Source organism: Zalophus californianus, chromosome 7, assembly GCF_009762305.2.
Source record: "Zalophus californianus isolate mZalCal1 chromosome 7, mZalCal1.pri.v2, whole genome shotgun sequence".
Taxonomy (NCBI): domain Eukaryota; kingdom Metazoa; phylum Chordata; class Mammalia; order Carnivora; family Otariidae; genus Zalophus; species Zalophus californianus.
Genome location: NC_045601.1, coordinates 95,161,617 through 95,179,376, shown reverse-complemented (window position 1 = coordinate 95,179,376; position 17,760 = coordinate 95,161,617). Strand labels below are relative to the sequence as shown.

The window sequence follows — 17,760 nt, the reverse complement described above, 5'->3', positions numbered from 1 at the left end:
TGCATTCAGAGAAGCCCAAAGAGAGTTGGAGGAACATAGATAATCAAAGAGAATACTGGAGCTACTGGGCTTCAGTGGGCCTCAGCTTCCTACATGGGGAAAAAGGAGACAATGATCCCTACACATCCTAGGTCTGCTGAAAGGAGTACGTGAGACCACATGTGTAGACTACATCCTGGCAAGCCTGGCACATGCCAGGAATTAAAATCCACTCTGAGGACAGAGGACCGGTGTGCAGAGCCACTGCGTCCTCAGCCTTCAGGGCAGCTGAGTGGGCCTCAGGTAGCTGGAGTCCCTTTCTCTGCAGCCACAGCAGCTTCCCCCATCCACCCCAATATCCATACAAATATGGCCAAAAGGAAAAGAATCCTTCTGGGTAATTTTCTACAGCTGTCATCATGGTTTACAGGGAGCCAAACGACCTGATAATATTATCTCAGAGCTCCTTGACTATCTGGTTCACCCCCAACCCCACTCCAGGAACCCCAGTCTCTCAAACCACTACCTCCACCCCCACCTCGTGAGGCACAATAGGGGCTTTTTCCCCCAGGTGTTCTCATCTGGCAATAGCTCTTCCCTCAGGTATCTCTCCCGCACATCCCCTCTGAGGCTTCACACAAATTTCATCCTGTCAGGGACGCCTACTCAGATGATCCTATTTAATGCTGATAGGTGGCTCCCGACCCATGCTCACCCACCCATACCCAACTCAACTCATTTGTTTCAGCAAAAGAGGACTACCTCCTAACACCCCATAGTGCATAAAATCTAGTCATTAATAAATACCATCCTGACCTCTCACCTCACAATCCTCACATGCAAGCACCACGCACGGCAGGGAATTTATTTTGCTCACTGGGGAATCCCAAACGCCTGGAACAGTGTTGGCAACAAGGGCTAATAAGAGTAACTATACTATGAAATAAAGAGGACTGAGAAGCGCCGTTGTAGGAAAACTGTTCACTTACAAATCTGATCCCCATTAGTCAGCTGAGAACAGTCTCATTAACATTTGTATTCTGTCTATAAAAATACCTGCCCCATCATAGGCACACGATAAATATTTTTGTCCAAAGAACTTTTCTCCCACAGACTGTGTCTTAGACATTTGAACTATAATCACACACTACTCTCCAGTGGGTCTTCTGCACACAGTAGCTTACACAGACATATGTAACACCTTATAAACTATCTGATCCATCCCTTTCCTTTTATAAATGAGGAAATCTGGGCTGAAGGAAGAAACCACATGGCCTAGGACATGTGGCACAACTAGAAAGTGCTAGAAACAGAACCCTTGGCCAGGCCCTTGGGCTATCTCTCCACTCTGCCAGGACATTAGGAACTTCTAAAGCACTTTCAGAGACCCATATTCTTAGAAGAAAAAAGATCAGAAGGCAAACATCATGCAGTGGCTAAAAACAAGGGCTTTCCTGCGAGGCCTCTTTCTCTTTGAATCTGCCCACTGGTGTTTTCACTCCTTAGGTCAATTTACTAACCTTTCCTGACTTCTTTATAACTGACTCATAAGACACTCCTAAAGGAATTCATTAAATTTTTCATTTTAAGAGATACTTACAATAAGGTTTGGAATAGCTTCCTGGAAACTACAAATACAATAAATACTTCCACTCTTCTTCTGGTTTAATTTATATTTCCTATAATATAAAAACCTTCTATTCCAAAGACTCCAAAGACAAAGACATGGAGGAAAACACACAACACTGCAAAGGCACCTCAAGTCCAGTCAGGTGACGACAAAAGCCACGTGCGGAAATAAAAATGATCAGTTATGTGACACTCTGAAAAAGGTTTTTCCAAAAGGTGCCTCTGCTCCTGCACTAGATGTGCACGCCCAGGCAAGCTACTTCACTTCTGTACGTTCCAGTGTCCTCACCCGTGAAATGAGAATCCAGCCTCCGGCCTCACAGGGAGTGGGGGTTGCGGGGGGGGAGACACAGACTCAGTGTATTCACATGGGGAGAGTCTGCAGGGCCCATCATAACTGCTATCTATTTGCTATTAATTAATATCAGTTATCATTATTTCTATTAATTCCTCACAAAGCTGCTTCACTTAGAAGAATGCCACATCTAATGATTCCGTTCTCATTCTTTCTGACTTGCTTCGAGTTCTCACAGTAACTTATATCTGACACAATGATGCACCTAGAAGATGGGACTCAACTCTCGGTGGTCATTAAGGTTTCAAGAACGAACTCAGGTGGTGCCCCTATCTTCACAGACCTGAGAGACAGAATTTGACAATATCACTCTGTTTAGAACAACAAACCTTAACTTTCTGGTACTGCCGGTTCAGATTCTCCCCAGTGGTTCCAAGTGGCCCATCAACATCAGTTTCCAACAGGTTACCATTAACTTCATCCTCCTCTCCCATCATCGACGTGCCATCACCTTCTTGAAAATGGGTCCCGTTCTGTTCGATCACCTGTCTCTGCTTTACCCCTGCCCTGGCGGAGTCTTTGTCCACATTGGACAGCCAGTCCAGAAGGTTTTCTATTTTGGTTTTGCTCTCTTCCAGCTGCTTTGCAGCCGCAATCTGGAGAAAGAAAGTTCACAGGAGGTATTCTATATGCTGGTTGAGGCACTAGTTTCAAGACATTCCCAAAGTAAATATTTAAGATCATTTAAAATTAGAGTGGGGAATACTAAAAACGGACACACACTGAAAACTGAACATAGTGAAATTAAACCTTTGAGCCAGAGACAGTTACTTGGAAGTTCCCACTATCCTTAAAAACACATTACAAAATTTTAACTACAATTGATGAGTGCTCATGCAATCCCACTTAAATTTTTTTTAAAAAGCTAAACAAAGCCAATTCTTCAAACTTTCTGTAATATTTGGTCAATTATATAACTGGAAACCCACAATTCTAGTCTCTGGTACTAAGCACTGCTTCCTGGCACCCAATTCCACTTAAAAATTCAAGTAGCTGTTACACGAATCATCTTCAACAAAGCAAGAGTGTAGCACATATTTGAATAAGGACCTTTTCAGTTTCTTCTTTGATTGCTGTTGTCACAACTTTATCCAGCTCCTTTTTGGACTGTTCTGCCTTTAGATTAAGCTGTTCACACTTTAACTTGGCTTCGTTAAGTTTTTGCTCAATCAAAGCTTTATCTTCTCGTGACAGCTTTTCGCCATTCTCTTTTAAGAAGTTCTCTGTATTTTTCACTATTTCTGCCAAAGCCTGTGCACTTCCTTGCATATCTTTCTGTAATTCCTTATAACACAACAGAAAAAAAACTCTTATTAAATTATTACCTATTTAATTCTTCCAGAGTTGTAATTCTAAAAAACGGAGTGAACAGAGGAGAGTTGAACATTTATTTATAGGTTGAAAAAGCATAGTCAATTTGAGACGGTTTACTTAAATCACAATATTTAATTTAATGTGAAATCTCAAACAGCATTAAAAAAAGCTGTGAGATTTTCATGTTTCACAAAGGGATATGGTTTGTAAAACACTGAAAATAATGAATTTAAGGAGCATGTAAGTGGACCAATTCGTTAAGCAGCTGACTCTTGGTTTCAGCTCAGGTCATGATCTCAGGGTCCTGGGATCGAGCCCCATATCGGGCTCCACACTCAGCAGGGAACCTGCTTGAGGATTTCTCTCCCTCTCCCTCTGCCCCTCCTCCTGCTCTCTCTCTCATTCTCTAAAATAAATAAATAAATCTTTTAAAATAAGAAAATAATGAATTTAATAATATAATCTATACAAATTTGCACACACCAGATATTATCACATTATGTGAGCACACTTATAAGAGCTTTTAAAGACATGATAATAGTATTTATTCAGTTTCTAAACATTTATTTTTTTAACATATATCTATTACTCAAGATAAAAACAAAGTAATTCTCCCAGTGAACTAAGATAACTTCCTCTAAACCCCAAGGCTCTCTAATATGCAATGTTTGCTTCTTTGCCCCAGCTGCTAGGAAGCTCAAGACTAAGATCTCTCCTCAGCAGTTATAGCTTCCCTTTGTCTAGATTTCTCTATGGAATTTTTCCTCTTCTCCTCCTCCTTTACTTTGTGTTTTCATTCTCCAAATTACACTGTGTTTGAACTTTCACATTATTTTCCCATATTTTTAATTTAAGCCTTATCAAATTATTCGAAGTATTTGAATGGGAAGAGATACTACTTATTGAGCCACTACTATGTGACATTAACTGTGCTAGTCACTTAATTAACACATAACATTGCCTTAACTCCTATAATCAGTGAAGTATGACCGATGAAGAAACTGAGGCTTGAAGAGATTCTTTATAAAGCTAACAATGTGGAGTGTCTGGGATTTGAACCAAGAGCTATCTACTTACAATGAGAATGTTCTTTCTCCTGACACCAAAAGAAAGCTATCTTTACCCATCTTTATTGTTTGTTCATTTGATGAAGAGGGACAAATTGTAGAGAAAGAGGAAAGGAATAGGAAGTGAAGAAAGAGAAAGAACCCAAACGAATGCCTATTTCACCTCTCGTACAAGTGAGTGAGCTGGCCTTAAGTGGATGCAAGTTTTATTTTATTTTATTTTATTTTAGATTTTATTTATTTGACAGAGAGATGCAGTGACCGAGGGAACACAAGCGGGGGAGTGGGAGAGGGAGAAGCAGGCTTCCTGCGGAGCAGGGAGCCCGATGAGGGGCTCGATCCCAAGACCCTGGGATCATGACCTGAGCCGAAGGCAGACGCTCAACAACTGAGCCACCCAGGCGCCCCTGGATGCAAGTTTTAACTCCTCACACAAGGTATTTCCATTAGCAACTTACTTTATATCGCCTCCCCTCAATATCACGAAGGTATTTCCGTTAGCAACTTACTTTATATCGCCTTCCCTCAGTATCTCACCAACACAGTCAAGAAAATTACTGGCTTTCTTAAAGTTGGAAATGTAACTCTTAGTATCAAGTTTAAAGCTCACCTTGGCTCAGAAAAGGTAAAATGATTTGCTAATAATAGTAATTAAACTTAGTATCAACATAGACCTGCTGATGCAAAACCAAATTTTACCTCCTGCTTGGACTGATACTTCTTCAACTCAACTGTGCCATCTCCAATCATGAAGGCTTCTTGGTGGCCAATGAGGCGGTTTTCAGTTTGGGTGAGGAGATCGCATATTCCTTGGAGTTTCTCTTTGTACTCCTGTTGACGCTCTGCCATAATCTAAAGCAGGGCAAAATCAAAGCATCTTAAATGTGTGGTCATAAACTCACTATTGTGATTACTCGTTATTAGAACACATTTTGCAAGTTCTGCACATTTTACGAGTTCTAATTGCAAAATTAGAACATATCTTGCAAGCTTTTCTGAGTATGCTGTAAACATGATAGCAGTGGGGTACATATTGAGCAAGGTGACACAGAAAGTAAGAGCATGTCCCATATACAAAGAAGGAGATCATGTTTGGATGAAACTGCTCAGTAGAATACTGGCCATGCATATGTGTAAGAGATGGAACTTCTGACCGACAGGAAGAAACATTCCACGTTCTTAAGCTCTCGAAACCTGCAACACACACAATTAATTCTGCAAAAGGATATCAAAACAGAAGTTAGTTGTGGTTTGTCTGTTAACATATTTGATATGTGTATATAGGTTATCATGCTAGAGACAATGCCTAGGTGCTTCAAGATATAATAAAAGGAGCACTGCATGCAAGTAGTGCATTAAGTAAAAACATTTTTTTTTTACTTAATCACTATGCCTAAATCCACTGCCATCCCTTTGCTCATTATCGTTATTAGATGTAGCACTCTAATAATTCACTAAATTAAGAGATTAGAAAATCAATACTAATACTTGCATCTTTCATTTTCCTATCATTGATACACTAGTTATGCATCTTAGAGCCATTGATCATGTTTCCTAGGAGCCTAACACATGCCAGGCAAGTAAAGTAGTAAGTGTTCTATATTCATTCCTTTATCAATGCTCACAATACTGCCAGGTAAGCACAGTTACTATTTCCAATTTGCCACTGAGAAAACTGTGGCTAAGTGACACGCCCTAAGTCACACATGACTGACTGTAGCTGGGATGTAAACTCAGCCACTCTGGCTCCACAGCCCATGCCCTGTGCTGCTGTGCCCTACCACCTCCCAGAGGAAAAAGGTACTTAACCTTCTTTATCCATATGGTCACCAACTTATCGAAATTTCTGAGTGCATCCATATTTCCTACTCCCAGGAAAAAAATCAAGACTCCCACTTGAAAACAGTGGTTTCAGAGAGTCATAAAAATTAAAATAAACTGTAGCATTCTTATGGAAAACAATATTGTTATATATTCCAGCATCTCTTCATTATACCCTGTCCACTAACTGCCCTTCCAGATCCCTGGGTATCCACATTACAGGTTTCACACGGAAGAACTAAAAACAAAGAATTCCAACTCCACAAAGAAAGGCAAACCTTCTGATCATCAAGATCTTGTTCTAGCTGTAACTGAGTCTCTAAGTGTTCCACCCGGGCAGTTACTGATTCCTGCACATCAAGAAAACATTTCTGAGTGGTATTTAGGAGCCTCAGTAGTTGTTTGCTTTGGTTCGGAGACAGGTCTTGTGCACATTCAGAAATGAAGAACTGCACATCAAGGGCAGTGGCCTCCAGCTGCACCTTGGTGTGTCCAAGGTCTTTTAACACATTCTGTGAATGAAACAGTACAAATTATAAAATGGGAGGTAAGCCATAATATAAAGTTTACATTAACAATATTTTTTTATTTTTATTATGTTCAGTTAGCAACTGTATAGCACATCGTTTTTGATGTAGTGGTCAATGATTCATTAGTTACGTATAACACCCAGTGCTCATCACAATACATGCCCTCCTTAATACCTATCACCGGGCTAACCCGTCCCCCCACACCCCTCCCCTCTGAAACCCTGTTTGTTTCTGGGTGTCCACGGTCTCTCATGGTTTGTCTCCCTCTCTGATTTCTCCCCCTTCAGATTTCCCTCCCTTTCCCTATGGTCCTCCGTGCTATTGCTTATGTTCCACATATGAGTGAAACCATATGATAATCATCTTTCTCTGCTTGACTTACAAGCTGGTACAGCCACTCTGGAAAACAGTATGGAGATTCAAGATGTTAAAAATAGAGCTACGCTACGACACAGCAATTGCACTACTAGGTATTTACCCCAAAGATACAGATGTAGTGAAAAGAAGGGACACATGCACCCCAATGTTCATAGCAGGCAATGTCCACAATAGCCAAACTGTGGAAGGAGCCGAGATGCCCTTCAACAGATGAATGGATAAAGAAGATGTGGTCCATATATGCAATGGAATATTACTCAGCCATCAGAGAGGATGAATACTCACCATTTGCAAAGACATGGATGGAACTGGAGGGGATTATGCTAAGTGAAGTAAGTCAAGCATTAACAATATTTTAAAAATATAATTCTTATATAAGGGACTCAAGGTTTTATTATTTTTTCATGATCCGTTTAGTCAAAAATCTATTCATCACCTAGTAGCAGATGAAATTATTTAAATACTATGGTAATTAATATTATAAGGAAAGACAATTCTTCTATTTTTTAATTTATTTTATTTATTTTTAGAGAGAGAGTGCAGGAGGAGAGACAGAGGGAGAAGGAGAGAATCTCAAGGCAGACTCCCCCCTGACTGCAGAGCCCAAAGCAGGGCTCGATCTAACAACCCTGAGATCACGACCTGAGCTGAAATCAAGAGCCTGAGGCTTAACCGACTGAGCCACTGAGGCACCACTCCTCTAAAAATATTTTAATCTTGGCTGCCATATCACATTTAAAATGTAACTCCAGCAAAAGATAAAAACCCAACTTACATACATTTGGCATGTTAAAGGGGGAAATCAACGTTAAAATATTACTTGCTAATATTTACAATATCCATGTAATTGTGGTTGCACATAAACAAGTCAATGGGGAATCTGAAACATAAATTCAATGAGCTAGAATTTCAGCTTTCTGACTCACAGGCCAGGAGCCTAAACATCATTCATGAGGCATGCTATTCATGTTAAGAACTATGTTGTATTTATAAGAATAATTTAACTATTATTCTAACAGTTATTAATGTGACTAATACATAAATAAATACAAATCTTAAGATGTCAGTGGTGGTAAGAGATTGATAAGGCAGCTGGGAAAGCATCGGAATGACGCCCATAGAGTTGGGATTATTTTATGGTTCTGTCAACTACGAACAAACATCTCTTAGAGACAAAGGAAATAATCCCTTTAGATTTAGAAGTCATTTTTTTGTAAACATTTGTTATATTAAGTCTGGAAGTTTTTAAATGTACATAAATTTATCCCATTTATCTTGTTTTTTAAGTGTACATAAATTTATCTCATTTATCTTGAAACTTGCCTTGAGAAACTCCAAACTTCTCTTCACATGTTCAGTATCTTGTATATTCACAATCTCAATATCCTTCACAGACTTGCTCTTCTCTGATATCCAATGTGAGAACGACTCAAGTTTTTGCAGAAATTCTTCATGGGAAACTGCTAGTTTAGACTAGAAAATAAAATCATGTTTTCATTTCTGTCAATCCCCACATTTTGAGTTCCTACAAAAAAATGGTTCTGTTTCAAGGCCCTAACAGTCTGAAAATAAGACTTCATCTCATCTCATGACTAAATTTTCAAATAATCAGATTTTCTTCAAAATTCAAATGCTGACTTGGCATGAAATGTTTCGATGCCTACCATTTCAGAGTCAATTACGAGCATGACGTGTTTCATTCTTTCTGAAGACACACTGCTGAGGGAAGAGAAAGCAGTCTGCAAATTTTGGTGGCTTGTCCTCAATTCCTCAAGCTGTCCTCTGGGGAAGTCACTGGGAAGAGACTTTAAAAACTCTTCTGCCAACTTCATGTCCTTTCTTAAGAGAACAGCAATTGGAGCCAATCCCAATTCAAATGTCTGCAAAAAATACATATCCCAGAACTATTCAGTGAAAACACCAATCACAACGCATTCGTTTTTTCCAAATTAACACCAGCTGACAACCATCCATAACAGGCAGCAGACAGTTCTTACCTCTAACTGTTTAAGTCGGTTCCTCAAAGTTTCCAGATTATTATCCAGAGACTCCTGGTTGTCTAAAGGGGGCTTCATATCTTGAAGTAAAGCCAAATACTCATGCATTTTTGATGTGTGCTGTAAACACTGCTGTAACTCAGTGGAAAACTAAACACAAATTTGGACATTTTAATTCAATAGCCTTTATGTAGTTTTTTAAAGCAAATAGAATGTATGGGGTTATTCCCAAATGTTTCATGCAGCTACAGCTACATAAAATATAAAATCAACTTACTTGTTCCATTGAGCTATCTCCAGAAGTCATTCCTTTTGACCCTGAAATGCTTTCCAAATGGTCTGGGATATCACTGCATAGCTCCCCCAGCTTCTCATCGCTTGGCAATGCTGATGGACACACAGTCGAGCTTTCTAGTCCAATATCTTTTATATTTTGTAAATTAAGGGAACAGTGGTTTCCTTCTTTGCTTTTAAGATCATTAAGAATGTGTGACATTTCATCCACCATCTCAGAAGTAGTGGATGATTTTTGATTCAAGTCTCTGACCTGTTCTACTTTCTCTGAGTACATGTCAGCCAGCAGCTTGTAGAAAATATTTTCAAGTTGCAACGGAGGTACTTTAGATGTAATACCTCTTTTCTCTAGCTCATACTCCATCTGGGTTAATTCTTTTATCAATTCAAATGCCCCAGTAATTTTCTGGCTATATTGATTTTGCTTAAGTATATCAAGGAGAAGCTCAGACTTAAGATTTGCAATACAGAACGGATCATCTCTACTCTCTGCTCTCAGTTCTGGTGGGTTATTCATGGGGGAAACCCCAGAACAGTCACCAACTTCAAAGTCACTGGGGACACCAGATGCTTCATTTGCCAACTGTGATGTGCTAACTCTTTTAATTAAGTTTTGAATTAAAATTTTGGTGTCTGCACAGACTGACGATTCTCCAACCTCTTGTAGATTCATAGGACCTTCTTCCAATCTCCTTTTTAAGATATCCTTTACATCCTCAACAAATACCTGAGATAACTCAGGAATCTGAACCTCCTTTTCTTGGAGTCCTAGGGACAAGGCTTGTTCTTTTTGCTGCTGTTGCAGCAAATTTGCAATTATTTCCATCTTATTATTAATTTCTGAGAATGAGCAGTCCGTGCTTAAAGGGTTTTTATTTCTGACTCCATCTGTGCAGAGTTCTGGTGGCATAAAATCATTATTTTCCCCCCGGTCTTCCACATTTCTAAGAAGTAAGATTGACAGTGTGCTTTCATTCCTTTCTGGTATGAACTGAGCAATTCCTGTTCCCCCTTCTGAGGCACTTTCTTTTGTACAAAGACCACTCTGTTGGGCTATCTCATTTAGAGGTGAGACTTCCTGGGTAAGAGCCATCTTTGCTTTTGCATCATTTACTCCGAACTGTACATGCTCCTTCATGGCAGGGGAAGCTATTAGAACACAGCCTGGGATACCTTCATTTGGTTTCAATACATCTTTTGCCTTTACATCTTTGGCACAATGTTTTAAATATGTGAACAGGTCAGAGTCTTTCTCAGGCCCATCAGTGAATGAATCTTTCTCAGGACTTGCATCCACTTCAGACAACAGAGTGTCTGAAATCATGTCAGCACTGATCACTTTGGAAACTGAGGAGTCAAATATTTCTTCAAGATTCTCAAACTGAACGGGACTTTCGCTAACCACTGTCTGTAGGTTCTTTGGTTCATCTTTAGGAGTTACAGTTACTTTTTTCAGGCTTCCTTTCTGATTATGTTCTTCACTGTCTGTGATTTGTGGAAATGGGAACTGATCATTACAATAAAGACTCTCCCTTGTACTTTCACTAGGCAGAAGTCTGAGATACTTATTATCTTCTTCTAGACCTTCTCCTGGCACCTCTCCTTTATCTGAGCACATTTTATGAACTGATGTTTCACCTTCTATTAGTATACTGCTTTGGTCACCTTTCTTTTCAATTAGAAAAGATTGGTGAATTTCTTCCCCTCTTTCATTTCCTTGATGATCCCTGGCAGTTACAGAGGCTATGGATGACAAATGGCTTTCCTCAGCAGGCTTTCCTACTACATCAGGCTCAGAACAAGTGATATTATCAAAAGATGAGTAGACTTGAAGTGTCACATTCTCAAAATATGGATCTCCACCTTTCACAGAGTCAGTAGATTCTGGCCCTTGGATCAACTTAACCTTCATGTTCATTAGATCATTTTCTACCGCAGAAGTTGAACAGGTATTAGTACTCTGTAAAGTATCTACAGAGCCAAAGGTGTCTTCTGATTCAGTGTCTGTAGTGATCGGCAGCAATATATCCTTAAGGGCCAGCTCATAATTCAACAACAGATTTCCTGGGCTTTTCCCAACAACCTCAGTTGTATATTCTTGAAGGTTGCTTCTTTCCATTACTAAGCTACTTTTACTAGTTGATTCTAGCTGTAAAGCATTTACACTTTGCTGGTTTTCTAAAGAACTGTAATTGTGCACTTGATCTGGGAGAATTCTTTTATTAACACTCGGACTGTCCTGAGTGTTTTCCTTTTCACCTATTGCAGGGGCACACAACTGGATATCCATATCTGCAGCCCCATCCTGGCACCAGGGCCCCTCACTGTCACCTTCTACTCCTTCTTCATCATCACTATCATCGTCGTCATAATCGTCCTCGTCATCCTGATCATTACTGTCACACACATAATCCCCATAACTTTCTTCATTTTGCATAGAATCTAAGTGCTCAGTCTCAGATTTAAATTCTTGTCCAGTGATATGTTCTTCTTTTCTCCCTCTCCAACATCCAGTGTCATCAAATTTTAACGAAGCACTGAAGCTCTCTTTTCTTTCTACGATTTCATAATCAGTCGATGAGTCAGACTCATCCCCTTCGAGGCTATTTGAGCTTTCCCTTTCTGATACGGTTTCCAGCAACAGCCCATTGCCCTCGTGTGAGCCAACTGAATCTGAATGGATTCTTGCACCAGGATCAAATCCAGCGTTCTCAGTAGCGATGAGAACACCCTGGAGAGACTCTGGGCTTCCCCTCACACTTAAGTTGTCAACCAGTGCCCCCCGGGGCACCACGGAATTTTCATTCTCTCTTGAAACATCATAAAACACATCACCGGGAGGAGCAGCCCCATCAGTCTCCTCTGGCAGTGCGGCATAGTCCTCAGGCTGTAGACAATCACGATCGTCACCTTCCAGAAGCAGAGAATCGTGGTCGTCATCTTCAAACAAGGGAGTATCATAAAAATCATCTTCACTGTCAGTGTCTCTTTCTGTCACACTCGGCTGATCGTCCAGGAGTGACGTTTCATAGTCGCCAGCACTGATGGTTCCTTCCGGCAGCGGTGTGCCACAGACTGGAGATACACCAGTGCTAAAGGTATCACCCTGCGGGGTCATGGCACAGGCGTACTCTTCCATTTTGGATCCAGTTTGCTTGTCTTCAGGTTTCTGCTGAGAGGCAGCATGCAGTCTTTCATCTTCGCCATAAGTTTCTGAAATATATTTACCATTGCAAGACCGGACCTGAGGAGGACTGTCACCCATATTTACAGGTTTCTGTTGAGAGTGTTCTCCCTGTAAACTGATATTGATAGCTGCAATTCCCAGAAACTGCTCTTGAAATGTCTCTCCCATTCTGTGACCCGACAGCATGGTTTGGTCACTGAGTGGCAATGTGGAGTCTTCACATTTATTTCCATTGCTCTCTGTGGTATGTGCATCATTGAGGCTTTCCTGATCATTCCTCAATTTATCATGACTTAGCAAGGCACTCAGCCTAGGAGAATAGTCAAAGATTGTCAAATCCCTGTTTATATTATCTTCATTCTCTTTTTCATTCAAGTCACAGATCCTACTAGTGTTTGATTTCATAATAGGATTTGTTATCGAATCACTTGCAAAGTTTTGAATATTTTCAGAATGGCTACATTCACCTGCATGTTCATTTGTTCCAACTGGACTTTGATTTTCACAGTTTTTAAGTATGTTTTCAGATTCTTGTCTAAGCATGCCAACTGCTACAAGTCCAGGCTGTGTTAAATAGGATGTAGAACTGGAAACACACACACTGGATGAACTCTTGACTTTATGATCAGTTGCAATTATATTTGCCAGGTTTCCTGACTGACAGAACTCACTACTGGTAACATAATTTCCCATTTCATTAAACTCTTCATCTATGGCATGCTTTCTATCTTCAGGAATTTCTTTAGGCTTAGGTTCTCTGCAATGACATGGATCAAAACTACTCGGTGAAGCTATACTGTCAGCCTTTTCTTCACTTGAAGCATCACCAGGGAGTCTTAAGGCATCAAGACATTCTTTGATGGGTGTGTCTTCAAATTCTGCACGACAGCCTTCCAGTAGCATCCCGACAGCCTCACTCAAGTCTCCATCATACAGCAAAAGCCTCTGCCCTGTGTTGGCATCCATATAGCTATTTATCATCAAATAAGACAGGAATAATTTTTTAGTTTGTTCTGAGCTCTGAGTTGCCACTGGTTCTTCTCCATCAAAAACATCCTCTTCTTGCCTGTAATCATGGACTGTGGATGGTTGGAATTTACAGAAAGAGAGCCATCTTCTGGCATTTTTACAAGCTTCTAAATCTCCCAAATCTGGCATTTTATCAGGCAGTATTATACTTTTCAAAATCGATGCTGCGTTATTATCTATAATTCCCAGCTGCTTAGCAACATCCAAACCAATGACTTGAGAAGTTTCTGGAATATAAAGAGCAGCTATCTTCTGCCTGCCATTCAGGATTTTGTATGCCAATTCATTTGTAATCAATTCCTGCTGCAAGGAAGAAGATGTAGGAAATATTTCACCAGAGTGAGGCCAAATGAGTCCAACATAGCCTCGCTGAGCCTCTAGTACCAAAAGAGCACTGCTCGAAGTTATTAGATCACACTGGACTGCTTCATCCACCGTTAAACGTTTAGCGGGGTTTGAGTGGATGATTCCACCTGTTTGAACCTGATATGTGAGAATACTGTTAGCTGTATCTCTGTCAATCACCCCTTCTGCAATAGCTTCTTCAATGGTCATTCTTTGACCAGAGTTGCAATTGATGAGACCCCCAGAAAGAAGCTGTGCACCTAATAACCTAAACATGGTTTCACGGTCTATAAGACCTTCATGAGCCGCCCTTAAAATGCTTATGTTTCTTCCACATTTTAATGTTATTCTGCCTCCTTCTTGTGGTCGCACAGGAAGGAGCCTCATCCCAGTGTTTTCCTGTAAAATACTTCTTTGTATAATATCTACTAAAGACACCTTCTCAGCAGTGCAGGGGTCAATAAGATCTTTACATGTGTTTTGCCTTTCCAGGACTTTAGAAAATAATGCTGAGGAAACCAAGTTCTGTTGGAAAGCCTTCTGCAGGGTCAGCTGTTCTCCTGTGGCTGGAATGACTAGAAAGCCTGTGGAAAGCAGTATCTCAAGAACTCTGATGGCCATGGATTCTGATATCATACCTTGGGCCAAAGCTTCCAGCACGGGAATTGTGGTAGATGACACAGTAGAAATGATTTCCTTTGCTTGACTTAGTTCTTTGAGTTGGCACAAAACTTGTTCATCAATAAGGCCATGACTTTCAGCATCTTGAAGGTCATAACATTTTCTCAATTCTGGTGAAATGAGACCAGAAATCATTAGCTGTGTCTCAAGCAACCTGATTCCTGTGTCATAGTCAATAAGGCCTCTTAAAACTGCCTGAAAGATGGAAAGCACTTCTCCAGTTGCCTGGTCAACGGTGCCTGCAATCACTTTATCCAGCTGAAAAGAGAATATAAAATTCTCAGGTCAGTCTGTGACCCAAGGGTGGGCAGAATTTCATGAAACTCAGTTTGCATTTTTTTAAGAAATAAATACACTTCAACATAAAAATCCTCTACTTACCAAGGCGCGGCAATGCTGTGAATGTTAGGCAGCTCAAATGCACAAGTGATCTATGTCAGTGATCTATTCAACAGCACAGGATGTGATAAAAGCTTTGAAAACAACATGCATCTGTGAATTGAAAACTTAATATTGTGTACATTAACAAGGTTAGTGAGGACACAAGAGAGTAAATGATGACAGTGAGAAAACAGAACACATACCTATGAAGGCAAATCATGCTCTCTGCAATTGGGTGAGATTAGTCGACTGACATGAAAGATAGTATCAAACCCCATGCTATTGATGTTTACAGCATACAGACTTCTTCGCAGACAGTAAAAAACTAATGAACCAGAAAAATTGTTATATACCCCCAAAATGTGACAAATATTGTGTAAAGTATTCCAGGGAGTAAGGGAATTGAATATAAAGATAACTTTTTCAATACTGAATAGTATGTTGAATATTATAAATATGTATTGTCAAGTTTCAAAAGTTTAAAGACAGGCCAAATTTTAAGTGATTCCTGTTATATTTTAAGAAGATGCTAGGGCATCCTCACTATAACGAATGGCCCAGTATTCCTCCAATAAATCTCAGGGTTATCTCTGAAAATCAAAACTAGTTCATAACACTCTAATGTCATCTTTAAAGATGAGTCAAGTCTATCTTATAACATCATATTTATATAGTAAAATACCTAATATAGCAGTAGAAGAATGACTTTTAAAGAGAAGAGTTAGAAAAATGAATGATTTTTTTCTTTTACCATGCAAGGCAGAGATTAAGATGTCACAGAAACTGATGACAGCAAGTGTAAGACTGCATTTAATAAACATTGAAATCTCTAAATACTTAGATAAACTCCATCCACATTTTTTCCATGTACATGAATTCAAGGTCATTTCTTTATCATTGACATATATTTCTACAACCATGCAATAAAGCTAAGACTCTTGAAACAGCTTCATGTTTTAAATAAATTATATTACCTTCTCCTCTACCTTTATATCTCCTAAGGTTTGTGATTCTTGTAGTTGTTTCAGAGATTCACTAAAGAAGGAATTATAACTTTCTTGAAGAGATTTCACTTGTTTTTCCAATTCATTTCTTTCTTCATCTGTCATTCTAAAATAACCAGAAAGCATGAAAAGAGGAATGCAAGTTTTCAAGTGATAAAGATGACATATTAGGCTGAATGATTTTGTAAAATCCTTTTCTAAATAGGCACATGATCATAAAACAAACTTCATATACAGATTGCTCACGTCTCAGAATGACTGTATGAAAACTAAGGATGACCCTTACACATCCAGGAATCCTTCCCTTGCCTGAGAAAGAGACTGCAGAGAAGGACATAAACTAATACATCAGCACTTTCCTAGCATACGCACATTTCTAAAATAACAATGCTGTTCTCTGACAGAGGGAAAGATCCTATTGTTAGTTCCAACATGGAAATGGGACAGAAAGATACCATTACTCAAGGTGAAACTTGTACAAACTGAAACATAAAGAAAGATGAAATTAACAAGGAAATTAACCTGATTCTCTAAGGTACAATACAAAGTCATTGTGGCATAATCTTGGGGACAGCCCCAAAAAAGATTTAAGAAACAGGTAGGTTTCTTTCTGCCTGAGGCACTAGCTGAAACAGATGAAGTACCTTGCTGGAAAAAGTAAGACCAAAATATGAGAAACCAGGTTATCACAAGTTTCAGCAAAGAAAATGAACATACTCGTACATATTTTCCAAAACGTAAAGTCATAGAGAGTACTACTTAGAATTAAGATTGGCTTGGAATCTATACCACTCACTACCTACCCACCTTAATCCCTCTCTGAGCCCGTTTTCTTACCACTAATAAATGGGAATAATAGATACATTTCAGGGTTTTGGTAAAGACTATAAGTGACTAAACATGACAAACTGCTATGTTCATAGTTGTATGTTAGGTAAATTTCCAAGTTCGATTTTTAAAATCTCAATTAAAATTTACCAGCTGTGGCTTTGCATAACATGAAGACCACTTCTCTACTTTGAATAAAAGAGCTAATGAAAACCAACATACTTGTCTCCATGTTTTGCCAAAAATAGCTGCATGGTTTGAAGTGCTTCAGATAATTGCTCCTTCTTGGTTGATATTTCCTCACTGGAAATCTGCAAGGTTAAGAAAACATATTCAAACTTGGCCCTCATAAAGACTAGAAAATAGTAATTTTAAAAAAACTAATCAAGTTTTAATTAAGATCCAAATGATGGGTCTACTTTCTGAGTGGCCCAAGTCAATAACCTATCAGTTATTACCAGTGTACAAGCCTGGATAAAAGAAGAGTACTTTATCTAGAATGCAGATTAAGGAAAGTCTCTCTCTCTTTCTCTAACCAATAATGCCCTCATTTTCATTAGGAAATAATACCACGGCATTACTAGTTCTCACATGTGTCCCAGCCCAACAGTGAATGAAGGTTGCCTTAACTATCCCGGGGTGGCCAGAGATTCTTCACTGGCCCAGCGTCATCCTTGTGTGGTGCAGCACTCAAAGATACACGAACGTGGGACACTACTCCAAAACAGTATCTGCCCTCCCCCAAGCTCCTGTATGCCCTGCTTCCGTTTGAAAAAATTACGGTAAAAGCATTAATCTGTAGATCTGCAGACCAAGATTAAGTAATTTCTAAAATTTGCAAAATTCATCTGTGACAGGGGAATAAAACTGATCTGTTTGAGGAAAAGCAAGAGGTTATAACATGTTTTCCTAATCTCTCAACGTATCACTTCTGAATAGTC

The 17,760-nt window shown here is 39.5% G+C and overlaps 1 protein-coding gene across 26 annotated transcripts in view; it reads right to left on the bottom strand.

Annotated features, from left to right (window-relative positions):
- DST (dystonin) overlaps positions 1-17,760 on the bottom strand; it is a 486,661-nt gene that overhangs the window by 130,039 nt on the left and 338,862 nt on the right. For 20 of the 26 annotated variants that reach the window (XM_027601381.2, XM_027601378.2, XM_027601372.2 and 17 more), the window contains 10 exons: positions 17,042-17,130; positions 15,962-16,097; positions 9,348-14,864; positions 9,071-9,220; positions 8,738-8,953; positions 8,397-8,546; positions 6,444-6,677; positions 5,044-5,196; positions 3,014-3,247; positions 2,293-2,559 (listed from right to left, as the gene is read on the bottom strand). In XM_027601381.2, coding sequence (XP_027457182.2) covers positions 2,293-2,559; positions 3,014-3,247; positions 5,044-5,196; positions 6,444-6,677; positions 8,397-8,546; positions 8,738-8,953; positions 9,071-9,220; positions 9,348-14,864; positions 15,962-16,097; positions 17,042-17,130 — 7,146 coding nt within the window. The remainder of the gene's footprint in view (positions 1-2,292; positions 2,560-3,013; positions 3,248-5,043; positions 5,197-6,443; positions 6,678-8,396; positions 8,547-8,737; positions 8,954-9,070; positions 9,221-9,347; positions 14,865-15,961; positions 16,098-17,041; positions 17,131-17,760) is intronic. The other 6 variants (XM_027601387.2, XM_027601388.2, XM_027601389.2 and 3 more) reach the window with 1 other exon arrangement.